General features: G+C 45.0%; 1 protein-coding gene across 1 annotated transcript; it reads left to right on the forward strand.

Annotated features, from left to right (window-relative positions):
- The first annotated feature begins 3,039 nt into the window (after positions 1 to 3,039).
- On the forward strand, positions 3,040 to 21,467 carry atp6v0cb (ATPase H+ transporting V0 subunit cb). The gene is made up of 3 exons (XM_078417988.1): positions 3,040 to 3,270; positions 17,188 to 17,371; positions 20,699 to 21,467. Exons 1-3 carry the CDS (start codon positions 3,195 to 3,197, stop codon positions 20,901 to 20,903), a joined length of 465 nt encoding a protein of 154 aa, XP_078274114.1. The 5' UTR covers positions 3,040 to 3,194; the 3' UTR covers positions 20,904 to 21,467.
- Positions 21,468 to 23,598: the final 2,131 nt, after the last annotated feature.

A 23,598-nucleotide genomic window follows, 5' to 3' on the forward strand; every position in this document is an offset into this window, starting at 1 on the left:
AGAGAGTTAGATTTAGCTCTTAGGGCTAAGGGAATCAAGGGACACGGGGAAAAGGCCGGAACGGGGAACTGATTGTGGATGATCAGACTCTCAGACACCTCCTCCTACTTATCCTTGGACCATGACCCCACCGACAAGCACCAGATCTTAATCACCAATACTATCACCGATCTCACCAATTCCGGCGCTCTGCCCTCTAATGCCTCCAACCTTATTGTTCCCCAGGCCTGCACGGCCTGATTTTACCTTCTCCCTAAAATCCATAAACAGAATTGTCATGGCAGACCCATTGATTCTGTTCATGTCCCACCGAACTAATTTCCACCTATCTGGACTCCATCCTACCCCCCCTGGTCAAAACCGTCCCCACACCCAAGACACCTCACATGCTCTCCGTCTCCTCAATAACTTCCGGTTTCCAGGCACCTACTCCCTCGTCTTTACCATGGATGTCCAGTCACTCTACACCTCCACCCCCCCCCACAAGGATGGTCTTGAAGCCCTCCATTTCTTCCTCGACCGTAGAACTAATCTCCATCTACTAACACTCTCCTCCGCCTAGCATAGCTGGTTCTTACCCTCAACAACTTCTCCTTTGACTCCTCCCACTTCCTCCAAACACGAGGCATAGCTATGGGCACTCGCATGGGCCCTAGCTATGCCTGCCTCTTTGTCGGGTATGTCGAACAATCCCTGTTCCAGACGTACACTGGCCCCATCCCCGAACTCTACCTCTACTACATTGATGACTGCATTGGTGCTACCTCTTGTACCCATGCAGAACTCACTAACTTCATACATTTCACCACTAATTTCCATCCTGCTCTTAAATATACTTGGACCATCTCCGACATCTCCCTACCGTTTCTGGATCTCACCATCTCCATCACAGGAGACAGACCAGTGACTGACATCTACTACAAACCAACTGACTCCCACAGCTATCTGGACTACACTTCAACCCACCTGTCTCCTGCAAAAAGTCTATCACCTACTCCCACTTCCTCCGTCTACGCCGCATCTGCGCCCAGGATGAGGTGTTTCACACTAGAGCATCAGAGATGTCCTTATTCTTTAGAAATCGGGGCTTCCCCTCTTCCATTATAGATGAGGCTCTCACTAGGGCCTCCTCTATATCCCGCAGCTCTGTTCTTGCTCCCCCTCTCCCCATTCGTAACAAGGACAGAATCCCCCTTGTCCTCACCTTCCACCCCATCAGCCAGCGTATCCAACAAATTATCCTCCAACATTTCTGTCACCTCCGACGGGACCCCACGACTGGCCACATCTTCCCATCTCCTCCCCTTTCTGCGTTCCGCAAAGACCATTCCCTCCATAACTCCCTGGTCCACTCGTCCCTTCCTACCCAAACCACCCCCTCCCCAGGCACTTTCCCCAGAAACCGCAGGAGATGCAACACCTGTCCATTTACCTCCCCCCTCGACTCCATCCAAGGACCCAAACAGTCTTTCCAGGTGAGACAGAGGTTCACCTGCACCTCCTCCAACCTCATCTATTGTATCCGCTGCTCCAGATGTCAACTTCTCTACATCGGCGAAACCAAACGCAGGCTCGGCGTTCGTTTCGCTCAACACCTTCGCTCAGTCTGCCTTAACCAACCTGATCTCCCGGTGGCTGAGCACTTCAACTCCTCCTCCCTCTCCCAGTCTGACCTTTCTGTCATAGACAATAGGTACAGGAGCAGGCCATTCGGCCTTTCGAGCCAGCACCGCCATTCAATATGATCATGGCTGATCATTCACAATCAGTACCCCGTTCATGGCTTCTCTCCATACCCCCTGACTCCGCTATCTTTAAGAGCTCTATCTTGCTCATGGGCCTCCTCCAGTGTCATTAGTGAGGCCCACCGCAAATTGGAGGAACAGCGCCTCATATTTCCCTTGGGCAGCTTGCAGACCAACGGTATGAACATTGACTTCTCCAACTTTAGATAGTTCCTCTGTCCCTCTCTTCCCCTCCCCTTCCCAGTTCTTCCACTGTCTTCACCTATATCCTTTATTTGTCCCGCCCCCCTGACATCAGTCTGAAGAAGGGTCTCGACCCATTCCTTCTCTCCAGAGATGCTGCCTGACCCGCTGAGTTACTCCAGCATTTTGTGATACCTTCGATTTGTACCAGCATCTGCAGTTATTTTCCTACACAGCCATGATCATATTGATTGGCGGTGCTGGCTCGAGGGGCCGACTGGCCTACTCCTGCACCTATTTTCTATGTTTTTGAGATCGAGTGTCCAGAATGTCGTCAGAGGGAGATGACTGTGGATTTCAGCGCAGCGCGTCCGGTGCGATCAACCAAGTCTCACCGCCTGCCTATCCGATGCTTTCTAATGACAGTATTGTACAAATGTGGAGCGGTGTGATATGAGGCATTTGTCCATGCTGAAACAGCCCGGCGTAAGGAACGCTGCATTCACTGCTCGCCACGCCTACATTCACCGTAAGGTACCCCACTAATGCATTCACTGTAAGACAGCTTACCGCAAGACTCCCACCACTAATGCATTCACGACAAGGTTCCACCACTCTTGCATTCCCCCCTCTAATGTATCCACTCCGATCTTACATTCCCACTCCTGCATTCACCACTTGGCGCCTGCATTAATGCAAGCCCCCCCCACTAATACATGCACCACCCGGCGCCTCCTTGCACCGCAAGGCTCCCCAACTAATACATGCACCGCAAGGCTCCCCAACTAATACATGCACAGCAAGACTCCCACTCCCCACCCCCCTGTTTATTAATTCACAGCAACGCCCGCAATCGGCTGCCGGCATAGCGGCCCGGGAGAGAGGGGAAGCAGGGAGGCAATACCGCTGGCAAACATATAGCAAGCGCAACAAGGACCCCAAATGATCCATGTAGCTGGTAACACCAACAATTATCATCGGACGATGGTAGCGAGGGAGAGCGGTGCACGGGAGATGAGGATTATGTTGAACGGGTGCGTACATCCTCCCCCCCCCCCCGGCGGCGGCGGTGGTGCGGTCCCCGGGCGCGATCACGTGACCACATGAGCCGCCATTTTGTCGGGGTTTCTATTTAGTCGGAGACGGAACCGAGCGGCAGCGAGTGTGTGACGGCAGCGGGAGTGAACGAACGAACCGGTGGGCAGCAGGACAGACCACCAGCACGGCAACCGCAACTACAGCCGACCACTAGCAACCTGACACAAAATGTCCACTCCTGAATCTCCCGAGTATTCGCCCTTCTTCGGGGTGATAGGCGCCTCGGCCGCCATGGTGTTCAGCGGTAAGTGCGGCCTCGGGGTGCGAGGGGAACCGGGCTGGGCTGACCGCGCTCTTCCTGGGCTGAGGGTCTTTAGGCAGATAAAATGGCCGCGAATGACTGTGTACTTGTCATGTCGTCTCTTCGCCTCAGCCGGCGGCTGAGCTGCTGTCGCTTCCTTCGGCGGACCCTCTCGCCCGCCGTTCGACGACGACGGTTCAGGCCCCTTCGGCTCGCTCCGTGGCTGTCGAGGCGGCTCTCGGGTGTTTCCGGCGGCACAGTGCTGCAGCGCGGAGGCGGTGAGCGCTCGGCAATTTCCGGAGCGGGAAGTCCTGAGTCGGTCATATGACTTGGGTGCGGGTTTCACATACGTGGACTGCAACATTTTTTTAATGTATTCTAATTGGGAAATATTTCGGTGACATCCTGCATCTTCAAAAATCAGCTGTGCCCTCCAGTCATTAAAGAGCAAAGCCTCTGCCACGTCACTGATTTTGCGAATTTTCTATGGATGTTTTTGGATTGACATTGTATAACATGGTTATTTTTCTAGCAGAGATTTGCAGAGGCATATGTTTGACTGCATAGGAGGTGTGATCTAGTTTTAGCACTGACAAATTTGAGCTGCGACTGGTGTGTAATTTAGGAAATTGTTGCCTTTTTTGGATTGCTGTTTTTTCATTTGACATTTGAGCATGTCAAATTTACAATATCAAGCTTTTAGAGATGCAGTGGATGTTTAACCAAGGGCTTGTTCATTGTTCCAAAAATACCCCTTGGCACTCTGAACTGAGTTGCAGTTGTAAAGGTGTGGAAAGGAACCAAGAAGGATCCTAACCTTAAATGTCATCTATCCATGTTCTCTACAGATGCTGCCTGACTTACTGAGTTACTCCAGCGTTTTATGTCCTCTTTTAATCTTGATTGAAAATTGGTTTGTTAAAGTGAACACCAATGTCCAAACTAATGTGTACCAATTTCGGCTTTCCATGGCCTCCTTAGATTTGTTTTTTAACCATTATTTTAATCTTCAAGATGGTCTCATTAAAGTTTAAGTTGGAGCTACGGTTTTCTTTGACTAATTTAGCAATGTAGCTGGACTGGGTTTGCACAACTCTGTAAAACTTTAAAAAATCTCGCATCAAAATGAGTGCTGCACTTAAACTGGAGGTGACAACTTAATGGAAGTCTTTCAGTGAAACTAAACCTGTTAAATGCAAAAGTCTAAATGAGTTATCCAAGGACGAGTGAAGTACTACTGAAAAATCTTAAATATCTGTGGTGGAAAAAAGGTTAGTGTTTTTTATTGTGTCAGAGATACCCAGTAACTAGTAGGAAAAAAAACTGCAGATGCTGGTTTAAATTGAAGGTAGGCACAAAATGCTGGAGTAACTCAGTGGGTCAGGCAGCATCTCGAGAAAGAAGGAATGGGGGACGTTTCAGGTCAAGACTGATGTAAGGGGAGGGGGCGGGACAATGATAGAATGTAGTTGGAGACAGGATCACTAGTGGGGGAAGGGGGAGGGGATAGAGAGGGGAACCAGGGACTACCTGAAGTTAGAGAAGTCAATGTTCATACCGCTAGGGTGTAAAGTGCCCAAGCGAAGTATGAGGTGCTGTTCCTCCAATTTGCACTGGGCCTCACTCTGACAATGGAGGAGGCCCAGGATAGAAAGGTCAGATTGTGAATAGGAGTGAGAGTTGAAGTGCTGAGCCACCGAGAGATCAGGTTGGTTGAGACGGACTGAGCGGAGGTGTTGAGCGAAACAATTGCTGAGCCTGCGCTTGGTCTCGCTCATGTAAAGAAGTTGACATCTGGAACAGCGGATACAATAGATGAGGTTGGAGGAGGTGCAGGTGAACCTCTGCCTCACCTGGAAAGACTTTGGGTCCTTGGATGGAGTAGAGGGGGGAGGTAAAGGGACAGGTGTTGCATCTCCTGCGGTTGCAGGGGAAAGTACCTGGGGAGGGGGTGGTTTGGGTGGGAAGGGACGAGTGGACCAGGGAGTTTCGGAGGGAACAGTCTGCGGAACACAGAAAGGGGTGGAGATGGGAAGATGTGGCCAGTAGTGGGATAAAATGGTTGCAGTTCACAAGGAAGATGGGTTTCGAACCCTATCGTTCGATGCCCAATGGATTAGCATTTCATTGGCTTAACCTCTGGACCACCTCGTCTGTTCTCCTAAAATGGTGACATTTCAAAAGGAGGATGGGTTTCGAACCCATCTCCACCACTTTCTGATCCCACCACTGGCCACATCTTCCCATCTCCACTGCTTTCCGTAGAGACCGTTCCCTCAAATTCGCTGGTCCACTCGTCCCTTCCCACCCAAACCACCCCCTCCCCAACCGCAGGGGATGCAACACCTGTCCCTTTACCTCCCCCCTCGACTCCATCCAAGGACCTAAGCAGTATTCCTACGTGAGGCTGAGATTCACCTGCACCTCCTCCAACCTCATCTATTGTATCTGTTGTTCCAGATGTTAACTTCTCTACATCGACGAGACCAAGTGCAGGCTTGGTGATCATTTCGCTCAACACCTCCGTTCAGTCCGTTTCAACCAACCTGATCTCCCGGTGGCTGAGCAATTCAACTCTTACTCCCATTCCGAAACTGACCTTTCTGTCCTGGCCCTCCTCCATTGTCAGAGTGAGGACCAGTGCATATTGGAGGAACAGCACCTCATATTTCGCTTGGGCAGTTTACACCCCTGCAGTATGAACATTGACTTCTCTAACTTCAGGTAGTCCCCGCTTCCCCTCTCTATCCCCTCCCCTTCTCAGTTCTCCCACTAGTCTTCCTGTCTCCAACTACATCTTATCTTTGTCCCACCCCCTCCCCTGACATCAGTTTGAGAAGGGTCTCGACCCAAAATGTCATCCATTCCTTCTCTCCCGAGATGCTGCCTGACCCGCTGAGTTACTCCAGCATTTTGTGTCTACCCAGTAACTGGTTATCTTGGTTGTGATCTGAGCCATACTATCAGCATGCAACCTTTATCTGCAATGACCAACCACAAATTGGTTAACAAAATTGACATTTCAACAGAAGTCTGAAACTTTACAATGTCAACCCTTATTGTTCGTAAAATATCCCCTGGCACTCCTTGAACTGTTATTCCTGGGCAATGTTTATCTCTATTGTCCAGTCATTGCTGTGTAGAATGTAACTGCTCATACTAATAGTACTGGGACACCCCAAGGACATAAATCGGTGGTAACAAAAGCTGTAGTATAAATGCAGATTCTTCAAGCGGTTTGGCTGTGGCGCCTGCATACAGCACCCTCTCTGGTTCATTTTGAACTGCCTGTGACAGCCATGCTGTCCTTGAATTGCCATTCCTAGACTTCTATGTGTTACATGGATTCCAGACAAAACATTTTAGCTCTGCTAATGTTTTGTACACTGGGACTGTTAATCTGATATCACTGGAATTCCTGCATCTGATATCACTGGAATTGCTACGTGAAAAGTGATATTGTCATTTGCTAGGCAATGCTGCAGCATCCTCTTTAGGGGATGGTATGACTGGTAAATGCCGACTGGCAGCACTGAAGCGGTAACATTTCCCGTAGTGTTTTTAAGAAAATTATAAATTTGACAGCTTAAATGTTGTAGATTGGCAACAATCAAATTCTTCTTGGAGCATGCAGTTTCCTTGATCACGGTTGGTATTGGGAATGGTACAATCTGTGTGAACAAACGCATGGTAGTATTAGGCTGCTTGGCATTTGATAGGATCACAGATTGTAATCAAGTCTCCATTCCTGCCTAGTCCTCCATAACACTTCATTCCTCTGCCTTAATTGCTCAGATTCAATTTCTACTACTCTTAAGAGTTCCAAAGGGCCAATCCTCAAATACTGCCTTCTGTTTCATTCCTGCTGTTTGATTGTCCAGCAGAGGAAATATGCCCTCTGCATCTACCCTGCCAAGATCCCTCCGATCTTGGAGAGACAAATGGAATTGAGCAACAAAAAAAATCGAGTGCTGGAGGAACACAGTGGGTCAGGCAGCATCTGTGGAGGGAATGGGCATGAGGTTTTGGGTCAGAACCCTTCAGACTGAATTAGGGTGACTGCTGCCTGACTCATTGAGTTCCTTCACCAGTCTTTTTGTTCTTTTGGATCTTGCTCGAATTAAGTTGTCTTTCGGCGTTCAGTGGTACAGGCCTGGCCTGTCTGATCTTTCTTCGTTACACAACCCATACATTATATTAAACAAATCTTCAAGCTTGTTAAGTGGGCATATTGCTGTTGAATTGCAAACAAATCACTGCCAGCTTGTTCCAACATTTTATTCTTGACTATATAAAATACAATGGTTCTCATTTGAAATGAGATGTTTAGGCTGGAGTGCTTGGTGTACAATTAACAGTGCGGTACTGCCTTCAGGGTATTTGCATTTGAATATATATGATATTTAGAATAGCTTCAACTATGTTGTACATTGTGGACACTTCCTCATTTAATGTCGCTTGTTGAAATGAAGCTGGTTTGGTTAAGATGAATGATTTGCCAGATTGCTTAATGACATTGTTCTGTGATTTGAATTGTTCACTTATCTTAAACTTGCATCTAACTTGGTCAGCTCCCGTTTCAATAAACAATTAAGGCAGAGGAGTAGACCATTCGGCCCTTTGAGCCAGCACCACCATTCACTGATCATGGCTGATCATCCACAATCAGTACCTGGTTCCTGCCATCTCCCCATATCCCTTGACTCCACTATCTTTAAGAGCTCTATCTAAATCTCTCTTGAAAGCATCCAAAGAATTGGCCTCCACTGCCTTCTGAGGCAGTGAATGCCACAGATTCACAACTCTTTGTGAAAAAGTTTTTCCTCATCTCGGTTCTAAATGGCCTATCCCTTATTCTTGAACTGTGGCCCCTGGTTCTGGACTCCCCCAACATCGGAAACATGTTTCCTGCCTCTACAACTTTAGATAGTTCCTCTGTCCCTCTCTCCCCCCCTCCTTCCCAGATCTCCCTCTATCTTCCTGTCTCCACCTATATCCTTCCTTTGCCCCGCCCCCCTGACATCAGTCTGAAGAAGGGTCTCGACCCGAAACGTCACCCATTCCTTCTCTCCCGAGATGCTGCCTGACCTGCTGAGTTACTCCAGCATTTTGTGAATAAATACCTTTGATTTGTACCAGCATCTGCAGTTATTTTCTTATACTTTCCTGCCTCTAGCATGTCTAATCCCTTAATCTTGTGTTTCAATAAGATCCCCTCTCATCCTTCTAAATTCCAGTGTATACAAGCCCAGTTGCCCCATTCTTTCAACATATGACAGTCCCGCCATCCTGGGGATTAACCTCGTGAACCTATGCTGCACTCCCTCGATAGCAAGAATGTCCTTCCTCATTTGAAGACCAAAACTGCACACAACTCCAGGTGTGATCTTACTAGGGCCTGTACAACTGCAGAAGGACCTCTTTGCTCCTTTACTCTAGTTATGGCCAACATGCCATTAGCTTTCTTCAGTGACTGATGAACAAGGACACCCAGATATTGTTGTACTGCCCCTTTTCCTAACATGACACCATTCAGTTAGGAGGAATCTGCCTACAGAGGGGAAGTGACACAGCTGCATCCTGGTGCCATTGCAACAACCTGGAGCTCAATGCTCTCAAGACAGTGGAACTAATTGTAGACCTTCGAAGAGATCCCCCTCCCCTCCCCCACTCACCATCAACAACACCATAGTCACATCTGTGGAGTCATTTAAGTTCCTTGGAACCATCATCTCCAGGGACCTTAAATGGGGGGCCACCATTGACTCCACAGTCAAAAAGGCCCAACAGAGGATGTACTTTCTGTGGCAACTGAAGAAACACAATCTGCCACAGACAATGATGGTCCAATTCTATACTGCTATCATTGAGTCTGTCCTCACCTTCTCCATCATGGTCTGGTTTGGCTCAGCCACCAAACACGACATCTGGAAGCTGCAACGGATCGTTCGCACATCTGAGAAGGTTGTTGGCTGCAACCTCCCCCCCCCCCATTGACAAACTGTACACTGCAAGGGCCAGGAAACGAGCGGGCAAGATCATCTCTGACCCCTCTCACCCTGGCCACAAACTCTTCGAAGCACTGCCCTCTGGAAGGCGACTCCGGACTGTCAAAAGTAGCCACAGCCAGACATAAAAACAGCTTTTTTCCACGAGTGACAATTCTCAATAACCAAAGTCTGTAGTCTTATTATCTCTGGTTTATTTTCACCCACATGTTTAGACCGTAATGTTGTATCCTTATTGTTTTGATGTGGTTACGCTTTATTCTTAATTGTTAACTATGTTTGTGTTGTCATTTGTGAGCGGAGCACCAAGGCACATTCCTTTTATATGCATACTTGGCCAATAAACTTATTCATATCATTCAGATAATAATCTGCCTTCCTGTTCTTGCCACCAAAGTGGATAACCTCACATTTATCCGCATTTAACTTCATCTGCCCACTCACCCAACCTATCCAAGTCACCCTGCATCCTCATAGCATCCTCCTCGCAGTTCACACTGCCACCCAGCTTTGTGTCATCTGCAAATGATACTCTTAATCCCTTCATCTAAATCATTAATGTATATTGTAAATAGCTGCGGTCCCAGCACAGCCTTGCGGTACCCCACTAGTCGCTGCCTGCCATTCTAAAAGGGACCTGTTAATCCCTACTCTTTGTTTCCTGTCTGCCAACCAATTTTCTATTCATGTCAGTACCCTACCCCTAATACCATGTGCACTTTGCCCACTAATCTCCTATGTGGGATCTTATCAAAGGTTTTCTGAAAGTCCAGGTACACTGCATCCACTGGCTCTCCCATGTCCATTTTCCTAGTCACATCCTCAAAAAATTCCAGAAGATTAGTCAAGCATGATTTCCCCTTCATAAATCCATTTCTGACCGATCCTGTTACTGCTATCCAAATGTTCCGCTATTTCATCTTTTATAATTGACTCCAGCATCTTCCCCACCACTGATGTCAGGCTAACTGGTCTATAATTCCCTGTTTTCTCTCTCCCTCCTTTCTTAAAAAGTGGGATAACATTAGCTACCCTCCAATCCACAGGAACTCATCCTGAATCTATAGAACATTGGAAAATGATCACCAATGCGTCCATGATTTCTAGAGCCACTTGCTTAAGTACCCTGGGATGCAGACCATCAGGCCCTGGGCAATTATCAGCCTTCAGTCCCATCAGTCTACCCAACACAATTTCCTGCCTAATGTGAATTTCCTTCAGTAACTTCCGTCACCCTATGTCCTCTGGCCAACTAGTACATCTGGGAGATTGTGTCTTCCTTGGTGAAGACAGATCCAAAGTACCTGTTCAACTCGTCTGCCATTTCCTTGTTCCCCTTAATAAATTCACCTGTTTCTGTCTTCAAAGGATCCACATTTGTCAACTAATTTTCTCCTCTTCACATACGTAAAGAAGCTTTTACGATTCTCCTTTATATTCTTGGCTCGCTTACCTTCGTATCTCATATTTTTCTCCCCGTATTGCTTTTTTAGTTATCTTCTGTTGCACTTTAAAAGTTTCCCAATTCTCTGGTTTCCTGCTCATCTTTGCTATGCTGTACTTCTCTTTTATTTTTATACTGTCCTTGACTTCCCTTGTCAGCCACAGTCGCCTCTTACTCCCCTTAGAATCTGTCTTCCTCTTTGGAATGAACTGATTCTGCACTTTCTGTATTATTCCCAGAAGTACCTGCCATTGTTGTTCCATTATCATCCCTGCTAGGGTCTCTTTCCAGTCAACTTTGGCCAGTTCCTCCCTCATGCCTCCATGGTCCCCTCTGCTCATCTGTTATACTGACACTTCTAATTTTCCATTCTCCCTCTTAAATTGTAGAATAAAACTTATCATATTATGGTCGCTACCTCCTAATGGCTCCTTTACTGTGAGTTCCCCTTATCAAATTTGGTTCATTACACAACGCTAAATCCAGAATTGCTTTCTCCCGGGTAGGCTCCAGGACAAGCTGCTCTAAGAATCCATCTCTGAGGCACTCCACAAGCTCTCTTTCTTGGGGTCCAGTACCAACCTGATTTTCCCAGTCTACCTGCATGTTGAAATCTCCCATAACCACCATAGTATTACCTTTGCGACATGTCAATTTTAATTCTTGATTCAACTTGCACCCTATATCCAGGCTACTGGTTGGGGGCCTGTAGACAAATCCCATTAGAGTCTTTTTACCCTTACAATTCCTCAGTTCCATCCACACTGACTCTACTTCTCCTGATTCTTTGTCATCCCTCGCAAGGGACTGAATTTCATTCCTTACCAACAGAGCTACCCCACCCCCTCTGCCCACCTGTCTGTCTTTTCGATAGGACTTTTACCCCTGAATATTCAGTTCCCAGCCCTGGTCCTCTTGCAGCCATGTCGCTGTATTTCCCACAACATCATACTTGCCAATTTCTAACTGAGCCTCAAGCTCATCCACTTTATTTCTTCTACTTTGCACATTCAAATACAACACTTTAACTTTAGTATTCACCTCCCCTCTCACACTGGTCACTATTGGCCCTGTCTGTACTCTCTTATCCCTTCTCGAACTTTCCTTCCCATTAATTTGGGAATCTTTTGTAACTTTTCCTGTATTCACTTCCCCTTTAACTCCATCTTTATACACTCAATTTGTCAACCACTCACCCCCGCTATTTAGTTTAAACCCACACGTGTAGTACTAGCAAACCTGCTTGCCAGAATGTTGGTCCCCCTCCAGTTAAGGTGTAACCCGTCCCTTTTGTACAGGTCACCCCTACCCCAAAAGAGATCCCCATGGTCTATAAATCTAAATCCATGCTCCCTGCACCAGCCCACCAGCCACACATTCAGATCCCCTATCTCCCTGTTCCTGCCCTTACCAGCAAGAGGTACAGGAAGCAATCAAGAGATAACTACCCTAGAAGTCCTGCTTTTCAGTCGCCTTCCTAACTCTCCAAAACTCGTGTTGCAGAACCTCCTTCCTCTCTTCCCGACGTCGTTTATGCCCACATGCACAACTACTGGCTGTTCAGCTTCCCTCTCGAGGATGTTCTGAAGTCGGTCCAAGACATCTTGAACCCTGGCACCAGGGAGGCAACAGACCATCCTTGAGTCTCGCCTCCCGCCACAGGGTCCCTCCTCGAACAATGGAGTCACCCACCCTATGGCTCTGCCCGACGTCGGTCTCGCCGGTCGAGTCTCATCGCTAGGGTTGGAGCCACCGATCTGTCCGCCGCTCGGACTGGAAGTGTCGTCTGCCCCGACAGTTCCCAAGAGGGTGTACCTGTTTTCATTAAGCACAGCCAACTGCACTCCACGCTTACTCCCTTTGTCACAGCCACCCACCTTCGCTCTTCCTGTATCCTTGGTGTGACAACCTCACTGTAGGTTCTGCCCAGGAAACTCGTTTTCCTGGATGGCCCTGAGGTCATCCAGCTGCTTCTCCAGTTCCCCAACTCGTTCATTCAGGAGCTGCACAATTTCTGCAGGTGTGGTTTCCAGAAGCTCCAGCGGTGTCCCTGACTTCCCACGTCCTGCAGAGGAAACACTGCACCAACTTCTCTTCCATTTCCTCAGTGGACAAAAATCACAAATTTTGATCAAGTGTAGCCTCCTCGCCGAAGACTCTCAAGCCAAAGATTCACACCACTCCCCAAGGCACTTCACCTCACCGAGGCCGCTCTTCTACAGCTGCACTTCTTTATCTGTTACCTAATCAACTACTTTGGGGCTAATTTGTAATTTACTCAAACCTGGGCCTTTGACACACTTTTAAAATCTTCTTTCCCTCTGGCTCACCTACTTCCAGCCAATTCTCGCTCTTGCTGCTTTTGGCTGCTGCTTCTCTCCGACCTTCACGGAAAACCTATTTTCTGTGCATGGTACGAGTATCAAAGTGAGTTGATGTGCATGAGTGGATTTCAGGGAAATGAGATGGCGAAAGGAATGTTGTAAGTCTCCTTAACCTTGAAGCTGATCTAAATAACTTTTGACTGTTTATTGTCTCAAAGCAGCTGAAGACTTAAGCCATAGCAGAATAATCTTGTCCTGAGCTGTTGAAACATGTTCTTCCCAAATCCAAAAGTTATCTTTGGTTGTGACTTGCTAGAACTGGTTTGGAAGTAGAAAACATCGCCTAACATTGACCTGGGCTGACTAACAACTTTGGGTTTTAATCTGTCTGCACAACTAAAAGATTCCCTCTCCCTTGAAAGTGGAATGGCCCAGTTTAGATAAACAAATGTCAATGGATACCAGTTTAGAGAAACAAATGTCAATGGATACCAGTTGAACTGGTTGACTTTGGATTTGTATGCTGTCATCTGCCTTGTTTTCAGCTCTTTGCTCAAGGGAATGCTGTTCTGATTGCTATAATCACAGCTCCATTGATCCAGCTTTGGTTCTGTAGTTTCAACAAGTGCATTCCACAATCATGGAGGTTCCATAAAATTACTGAAATGGTTTTGTATTCTGGTTTCTAACCTATAATCATTGCACTTTGCCCAGGGTTGGCCTGAGGTGCCTTATGAAAATGATGAGTATTAGAAATGACGCACCAAGGTCAAATCCTTTTTAAGGTTGGAGGAACAGTATGGGAGTTACAAAGATTGGGTGCGGCTGAAGGATGTGCCAGTACTGGGCTGACAGCAAGGGAGAGGATTTGGCTGGTGGAATGGGACAAAAGCCTTGCATTTGAGAATAGCTTAAAATACATTGCATGGTGGAAGGGTGGAACAGGCATCTTGGCATGCACTTCCAAGGTCCTTAAAGTAACATGGCAGTTGTGATCAACCCATGAGATATTAGCTAAGGGATTCCAGTATATGCTTGAGGTGATTTTAGAATTCTCGATTTAATGATAGTTTGAGTATTGCACATAATTCCAGTCACAATTCCAGTAAAGGTGCTTATATTGGAGAGGCGTCGATTTAAGATCTATAAAATTGTAGCTGTGGAGATTTGATGGAGTAGAGTGTTTAATTTTGGAACAAGGCTGGGAAGATTTAATTTGGCATGGATGAAGTTAATGGGTCAGAAACCAAAGGCGATGGTTGGGGTTAATGACATGTACTTGCAGAACCTACCTGCAGAGCTGCAGACCAAGTGATGGGCAGAGATTGGGTTGTTATCCTTTTGAAGAAGGTGGATGAACTGAGTAATTGATCTAATCAAATGGCAAACTGAGATCAAACATTGCACACTACTTGTTCCTATTTGTAATATTCCAACCCACTTTTCAATTGGAAGAGTCCTATGGGTTATAGATTATGGTCTCTGCCGTGGATATTGGTAAATGGTGTTTAATAAATTGTGCATTTTAGTTCTGTCTAAACTTCTGAAAATTGGCTTGTTAAAAATACTTGTGGGCAGTAGTTCTCACAGTGAACTTGCTCTTTGGTAAAAGATGGCATTGAGGCTTCAAAGGCAGAGTGATAACATGCCTGTCCAAGACTTTCTATATACTGGGGCATATGGAGATTTTGAGCATTCCTTTCTGCAATCTTTCAACTTTCTAATTGGATTTTAATCTGTAAAATAGTTAAATTTTAAACAACTTGTAACCAAAGCCAATGTTTATGTAATCCACTTGGTCCAAAGTCCTAACTCCATGTGTGATTGTGGATAGCTATGGTAATCTGGCTCTGGCTCTAATGTCCATTGCTATTCTCCTAGAGCTAATAGAATTTCTAATTTTTGTCTTGGTGTTGCTCAAAGGCATGAAATTGCCTAACAAATTTTGACTAGTATTGTGGAAGTGAATGTAAAAGTGCCATGCTAATCATTGAGTTAATTGGTGGATCCATAGCCAACTGCAGAACACATTTGGGTAAATGGACCATTCTTGGGTAGGCAAGCAGCATGCCACCTGTGTTGGCTCTTGATTCTTGGGTTTTGGGGTAGACGGGAAGGTAAAGGAGATAAAATGCGCGTTGCTATAAATGTGCAGGGTGTTCATACAACCAGAGTACTGTGTACCATTCTGATTTGGATGTAGTTGAGGATTTTCTAGGTTTGAGGGGGTTTGTTTGTGTGGCAAAAAATATCCTGTACTTGAATTTGGCAGAATGAGCTGGTTATTAAAACATTTGCATCTTTGACAAGGTAGGTGGTTCACTGAAGTGTCTAGAACTGATGGGCATAATTTCAGAATGTGGTCACTCATCTAAGAAACTAGTCAATGCTGAAGCAACTGTTCCTTCAGGAAGGTGGCCCTAACAACTAGGGCTCGAGGCAATAAATGTAGGCTTTACAAATTGTCCTGGTGGGGTCGCTTGCTGTGTTCTGACTCTAGTTGATGTGAAGGGAAATTAGTCAGGGGATAATAAGTGCTTGTTTTTTAGACAATTTGTTTCAAGCACAGTGGTAGAATGCTAATTTTGGCCTGTTCACTTGTAAAGGACCATGCTGAGTGTTGTGTAAGAAAATAACAAGTGTTGTGTAGGAAAATAAGAGTGTTGTGATGGCAAGTGGGCAGTGATCCCAGAGATCATCACGCCTGGCGCCCATATTTGAAAATTCAGGCCATTCCTCCAGAATGTGGACGGGTTCTTGGGCACACTAGTGATGGGTTGTCCTGAGATCAGAAGCTTCTACCTCTCCTGGCAACACATTCCAGGCAACTTGTGTGTGGCTTTGCACATCTCCATTAATTTTGCTGCTTGTGATAAACGTATTCCTGCCAAGTTGCCCTTCAGCCTTTGCTCCAGAGAAAACATTCTGGGTTGTTCATTCTTTACTTGTAGTGAAACACACAAATCACTTTGCTTCACCCTCCCCTTGCTCTAGTATGGTGTCCATACTGTGCATGATACTCCACATGTGGCCTATCAAAGGTTTTATGCAGCTGCCTCATGACTTCCTCACTCGTTACCCTGGCCTTCTCTACTAGCTTATCCACTTCTATTGCCACTTTCAGAGAGCTATAAACTTGTGCCCCAAGATCATGAGGATCCTGCCATTTACTATATATCCTCTAGCATTGTATTTCCAAATGAATTACCTCAATTGGTTGAATTAAACTCCACCTGCCATGTATTGCCACTATTTACAATTAATCTATATCCTGCTATCCTTTAGCCACCTTTATGCACAATTTCCATTTTTGTCAGCAAATTTGCTACTTAAGCCACTGGCATTTTCATCTAAATTACAGGTCCGCCATCGATTTTCTTTTTTTGGCACCCTTTCTTCAAGAGCCTTGCCGGATTAGCCGTTTTGCTAGACCAACAGAGGTCACTGCCTCCGAGAAGCTGAGTGGTACTGGAATGGTCCGCTTAGGTCACCGGCTATTGGAACGGATCTGCTGCTTCTGGCCGGGATGGATTTCCAGAATCACAGCTGCAGAATTTTCAATGAGGTTGAGATTGGCCTCCTCATTCTTGGTTTTAAGTGTGTTCTCGTAATTTAGTCTGGATTAAAGTAGGTGCCGCGCTACAAGTTGCCGGAAAATCAGTGGTGGACCCGTATTAATATTGCAAAATGAGACACTAGCACTAATCTTTGTAAAATTTCATTGGTCAAAATTGAATATTTTCTATAAAAGAAATGATGGGTTGAGGGGAGAATGGGTTATATTGACATTAAACTGGGGGGATTTTTGGATTCTCCTTTCTCTCCTGCTCAATATTGCAGTTGTGGTATACTAATTAAAATGGATGATTTGCCAGTAACGAAGATCACACCTATCACAGCTGATGAGACCATCTACTGCCTTCCTGGGCACACTGCAGATCTGTAGAAGCAGTACACTGAATTATGTTGATTAACAATTTCTCTAGCTTCTGTTTCCAGTTACCCACTGTTCTGACTTTTTCCCGAGTGGTGTTGCAGCTATTGTCCCGGTTTCTTTTCAACGTGTGAACCATTCAAAGCATCTTGTACAACTGGGAATATATTGGATTTGAACAAACATTTAATTGGTCTCTTTCCTCCTTAGCTCTAGGAGCAGCTTATGGAACGGCTAAGAGTGGTACAGGAATTGCTGCCATGTCTGTCATGAGGCCTGAACTAATCATGAAATCCATCATCCCTGTTGTCATGGCAGGTATCATTGCCATCTATGGACTGGTGGTGGCAGTGCTAATTGCCAACTCACTCACAGAAAAGATAACATTATTCAAGTAAGTCTCTCGCTCGGATATCTCACTGGTTATATTTAATTAACTAATTTTGTCCGCCTAAGGAAGTGAATAGTTATGGGTGTTGTAGAAAGGTGACATTCATACTGAGTTAAGATCAGACTGCCTCCAGAACCTGCAACCTGAAGGTTTAATGTTCATTTTTCCCCAGTGTGTTTGTGTTTTGGGCTCATTCCATTTGGATGATTGTAGGCCGCCATCTTGGTGGTAATGGGTCTATAAACTGCCTTGGTTGCCCTTGGAGTATTTGCGGGTATCATATAAGCTACTCCACGATACCCAAAGGATTGGCAATAATTGCAGGGCAGAAAGAGCTTGTCAAAGAATTTTAAAGGCCTTTGACAAAGTAGATGGAAAGGACTGGGGTGGTAGACAGCGGAATGGGTATGAGAAAGAGGGGAATGAATGGAAGGGAAGCTCTGGGACTTTGTCTTCAAAACAAGAGTAGTATTCTGAAATTGGTAACTTGGTGGGTACAATATTAGAATGGGCAAAGTAGCAGCCTGCACTGTTTAAAATTGGTTTATTTTAATGTCGAGAAATCAAGATGGCAACAGTGATTGCCAGAAACAATTTATCAAGGGCTAAATATTAAGGGCACCATTTTAAGTGGTAGCTGGACACTTTAATCTATTTGCCTCACTGGTGCTTTATAATTTAGTGGTAAGTTAATGCTAACATTGAGTCTGTGGCAGAGGTGGAGTCAAATTGGAGAACTACCTAGCAGCACCTGATGTTTTGCAAGTAACCTTTGAGGTGTAGTGTCATGTAGCCTGCAGTTTGCTTTAGTCTTTTTTAGCTTTTCTTTGGCTTGGATGTTTTGCATGTTATTCCAGAGGAGCATTCTGGCTCTAAATAAATTGCTGTATGTATACTTGAAGTGACAAGAAAACTTGATCTTGCAGTCGTCTCTAAATGAAGATCTAACTAGTAGTATCCACAACTGGGCAGGAACAGGCATTATTTTAAACAATCTTTCTACAGTTGTAGAATGGGATATTGGGGCTACCAGGGAATGGGAAAATAATATTTTATTATATAGTGAAAATTCTGAGTTTGTGGTTTGGTGCTTGGATGAATTGGCCCTAAAGATATTATTTCCCTGAGCCTGAAGGAGATAGAACCCTTTGTTCTAGAGCTTTTTATTGAATGATCTGTTTTGCATTTTTAGGTGGTGACTGCTGTTAGATACTAGGCATCAAATCTTGTGTAGGAAGGAACTGCAGATGCTGGTGTAAACCAAAGATAGACACAAAAAGCTGGACACACAGCATCTCTGGAGAAAAGGAATAGGTGACGTTTTGGGTTGAGACCCATCTTGCTGCAGTGCTGAGTTCGTCTAGTTAGATGCTGCTTCTGAATTGTGCAGAGGAAATTGTCACTAAAGTGTTTGGAGCCTTGTTGCTACTGTTTATAAAATATCGTGGCGCTGTTCCCTTCAGCGTAGTTGTGTGGTGAGAATTTAGAATCAATTGATTAGTGTTGCCTGTCGATTGGTTTGGGTTTGCTGAGGATTGCTTGTTCAACTAATCAGCAGTAGTTAAACGAGTAAATATGGAGTAAGTTATTGTGTAAGAATTCAGATCTTTGAGCATCTGCCCTTTGCATAAAACTGAGATTGGGACTAATATTGAGATACAGGAGCTCTTGCTACCTCGATGTAGTAATTGATATCTATCGAGTAACAATTGATGTTGAATTGAGCAACGCAGTAATTCCTGTTTATCCTGATGTCATTGTTGGGCAGAGACATATGTGATGCTATTACAGCTTTGTTTGCCTTCATGTATTTGTGTAGGCCTTTAGTGGTACTTTCTCAAACTTCTGTCAAAGATGAGGTATAATTTTGGAATTAGTGGCTGAGTTATACCCGAGCACAAGTTTCTGAATTCCCAGAAACAAGATGGTTAATGGAATCTGTCATTATATAATCGTACAGGGATGTTTACAGCACAGTGCCATAATATCTGAACCCAGCAAGGAATCTCCATGGCTCATGTGAGGGCCGTTGGGCAGGCCAGGGTGGGTGGTAAGGCTGCTAGGTGTTGCCATGTGGGATTTTGAGCTGCTCTGTCCTTTTTGCTGCACAGCTTCCCTAGATCAGATGTCTCCAGCAGCAAGCTCGCTGGGCTGGGAGCACTGGATCCACGATCTCTCCACACATTAACATGACTCGGATGTCCTGTGCTTGCATTGTCCAGGGTGCAGCCAGGAGTCCATGCTGGGCAGGCAATTTTCGCACCAGCTATCGGGGTAGTGCCTCTGCTGCAGCTCTGTAAGAGGGGTACCAACAGAGATATTGCATCTTCTCTGGAAACAATATATGGTTGTTTTTTGACCGTAAAGCTGGCTATCTGCTTGATTACGCTGCAGGACCAGGAATCTCTGCAGGTTACCGATGTATCCATGTCGGAGAGGTGCTGCCTGACCCAATCCAGCATTTTGTTTATCTTAGGTGTAAACCAGCATCCATAGTTCCTTCCTACACATATTGTAGTAATACTGGCTTTAAACCTTCTGGTTGTAACATTTGATTAGAGTGGGTGACTATGGGTATTAAATACTTTAACAGACATCAGAATTGCCATTGACATCATCTACATGCATCATTCAGTCTGTGTAGTTTGCAAACATTTGACCTTGACCAAGTTAATAATAGCACAATTTACTGAACTCTGCCCTGGCTGTTAAATTTTGAGCTCTATAGTGAAGTTTGTGTTAAAGAACCCATGACTAGAAATTCTGCTAATCAACAACGATCATCATCTAACAGATATTGGTTTCATTGAACCAGGGGATTCTCTGCCGTGTTTGAATGAATCACAACATAGAAGTTACCTAGTTAAATTTGCTGCTGTCTACATTTAGATTCTTGTCATCCCACAGGACTAGATCTGTCTTCCACGTGCACCTTCTTAAATCTAACATCCATCCTGGGCCTTCTGCACAGATTTTTTGGAATTCCTTTTGTGTATATTGCATGTCTGTGGATAATTATTAACCTGACTAGTACATTGGTAACTCATCTCCATGGCTCTAAACATGCCCACTTCTCTTGAATGTGGGCTTCATTCCAGATGTAAAGATGTGACATTCCCTGACTGCAGTGGGTTATTTTGGCCTGTGACCATGCCTCAGTTTTCACACTAGCTTGTGGTGGTCATAGACTAAAGGAGCTCTGAGTGTAAAGTCAATGTGAAAATTCACTTGGTTGCTGTGTTACTCTACCTCAGAACAACTCAAGCCATTGATGTGTGGTCTCTAGCTTTCTCAGGTTGAACAGTTTAAACTTTTTTTCTTATGTTACAGGAGCTTCCTGCAGCTGGGTGCTGGATTGAGCGTGGGACTGAGTGGTCTTGCTGCCGGCTTTGCTATTGGCATAGTAGGTGATGCCGGAGTACGAGGAACTGCACAGCAGCCACGGTTATTTGTCGGAATGATCCTCATCCTTATTTTTGCTGAAGTGTTGGGTCTGTATGGCTTGATTGTTGCTCTGATCCTTTCCACAAAATAAATCTCTCAAATATAACATTCAGCTCCATTCTAATGGTCTTAACTCCAGAATGTGTACAGTTGTCTCAATTTGGTAGTCAATTTCTTGTAAATGCACAATGTTAGTGATTTGTCTGTCGTGTGTGTATTAGGTATTGAATTTGGTTTTAAGAGCTGGGTTTAGTGGCTCCTAGACACGCGTGCAATTTCCAATCCATATTACAGTTGAGCATTCGGATTAAATTAGAATTGTAAGTTTCATTTCTTTTCACTGGATTTTATTTAAGATACTCATACATTATTATAATGGAGCAAGATTTCTGGAGTCCCCATGATATAGTAGATTGTTGCACTGTCAGTAATTGTGTTGCTCAGATCTCCTTGGATGTAATAATTGGCAAAGATTGGATCTGATCATAGTCCTTTTGTGTACTGGTATTGGAGTGAGTTCTACTTGTGTTTTTAACATCCTGAGGCACATGTAAATGTTTCCAGTAGTAAAATGTATGGCTAATCATAAGGTGTGCAACCAGCTGTGGGCTTCACACTTCTGATGTTTCCAAATAAAAAAAATTCCTCCACTATGTGGAAGCTGCCTCACGTTTTTATTATCTAAACACTGTTTTGGTTTAAGAGTATCTATCCTGCTGGAATTTTAAACATGTGGCAGCAGCACACTGGAAGCCAGCATTGTTGATTTACCAGTCTGCAACTTGGATTTGTGCAAAGTGTCAACTGCTCTGTGATACTAAAGCCAGTATCTGAAACTGCAGAATTGCCCATCATGTCACCTGCTGGTCCAGATCAGAACCCTGATCGAATGCTGGTTTGAGTTGAGCTCCATTTTCTACTTTTTGTACAAGATGGAGGCAAGCACCAGGTTGTAATGTGCCTTGCCAGATCTCAGCAGTTCTGCTTCATGCTTTGACACGGTGGCGCAACGGTAGAGCTGCTGCCTTGCAGCGCCAGGGAGCCGGACTATGGATCCTGACTATGGGTGCTGTCTGTACAGAGTTTGTGCGTTCTCCCCATGGCTGTGTGGGGTTTCTCCCGAGTGTTCCAGTTTCCTCCCAAGCTCCCAAAAGACACACAGGTTTGAAGGTTAATGGGTTTTGGTAAAATTGTAAATTGCCCCTAGTGTGTAGGTCAGTGCTAGTGTACAGGGATATCTGGTTGGCATAGCCTTAGTGGGCTGACTGGCCCGTTTCTGCACTGTATCGCTAAGGTAAACTAATCACCTGTGTCTGCAGCCACATTCACGGCTCACACTGCTGGTCACTGCAAATCCTCACTGCATTTGGAATTTTTAGTGAAGTTGTGAAGCCTTGATATATAAAATCTGCCCGTCGAGCTGGGGAGTGGCAAGTCACTGAGACATAGATCAGTTGGTTGAAAATAAAATATCTGGCAACTGACCGAACTCTGGTTGAGGGGGGGGAGGGGAGAGAAAGGAGAAACTGATCAAAGTTTATGCTTTACTTCCCAGCACTTCTGTGCAGCAGGTCCTAGGAATTACATCTTTGTCAATCTAGTTTGCACTACTGCAAAAGCAGTTTCCAATGGTCCTGTTCAGTTGAGCTGGGTTTATAAAGTTATTTGACCATTTCCAATTCCCTCAAACTGAATTACTAACTAGGGTAGGACATTATTTCCCCTTTAAACTTCAGCTGATTCCATGAAGTGACATGTGGCATCCTTTATCCTTGGATTTCAGACAGCAGACTATTATTTTAATTTAATTTAATTATATGCTGATTAATTCAGACAGTGACAATTATAGTTTATAGTCTGTTTACACTTGAACTGTACTGGAACCTAGTTTACCTAATTTTAGATTGTTTAACTAGACTAACAGACTACAGAATTCAGCACAATGGCCAATCAGACAAAAACCAAATCCCAATCTTCAATTGTATGCTATTTGCATCTGTACATGGAGTTCTTGATTGTGAGCTCCTCCAGGGATGTAAACCAGTGAGGCTGAGGTTTGCACAATGCATTAAGGAATTTGGGCTCAACACTTTGAGAATTTTCACTGGTTTATTCTTGGGTAACTTCACCCTGATGTCTTTGAGTTGTACAGTCATTCCCCAAACATTCCTGGTCTGGGCTGTAAACCCACTGATGAACGGTTCCCCTTGCATTAGCCTTTCCTTGCCAGCAACTGCTCTCATCCATTCTGGCTATTTGAATTGGATTGAACCTCACCAACTCTGGATAGATCAGCTAAACCATCTCCACTGCTCTCCAAAATATTCTTTAGTGCAAAACTTGAGCATCAGTAATTGTAGAAATGCTGTGCTGAAGTGAGGCCATGCCTTGCAGTGGCCAGGGTAGGGACTACCTTGCTTGTTAATCCAATATACCACATAACCATGCTTTTATTTAAAAAATGGATATTAATTGATTAGCAACCTCATAAGGTTCTTGCCTTTGATCATTAATCCTGTTGGGTCTTTTCTGGCCTGAGCTGAACACAAAGCTTTTGCAGCCTATGGGGCTGATAAGAGTCATTGCATACAGGGAGATGTATTTTTACATTGCTGTTCAACTTTTTAAGGTTGGTTGAGTTGCAGTTTAAAAGTTACATTTTCCCTTGCTTCTCAACTCTCCTTTCACTCTTATTTCCCTTTCCCATCACTCTTGCACAGCCATCATGACCTCACATGTGGGTTGCTTCTGCAGCTAACCAGGTATTGCTGATCACAGGAAATTAG

The sequence above is a fragment of the Rhinoraja longicauda genome, chromosome 21, assembly GCF_053455715.1.
Source record: "Rhinoraja longicauda isolate Sanriku21f chromosome 21, sRhiLon1.1, whole genome shotgun sequence".
Lineage (NCBI taxonomy): Eukaryota > Metazoa > Chordata > Chondrichthyes > Rajiformes > Arhynchobatidae > Rhinoraja > Rhinoraja longicauda.

Coding starts and splice junctions, on each gene's coding strand:
- atp6v0cb (XM_078417988.1), top strand. CDS start 3,195: ATGTCCACTCCTGAATCTCCCGAGTATTCGCCCTTCTTCGGGGTGATA. Junction 3,271..17,187: donor GGCCGCCATGGTGTTCAGCG/GTAAGTGCGGCC, acceptor TTTCCTCCTTAG/CTCTAGGAGCAGCTTATGGA. Junction 17,372..20,698: donor GAAAAGATAACATTATTCAA/GTAAGTCTCTCG, acceptor CTTATGTTACAG/GAGCTTCCTGCAGCTGGGTG.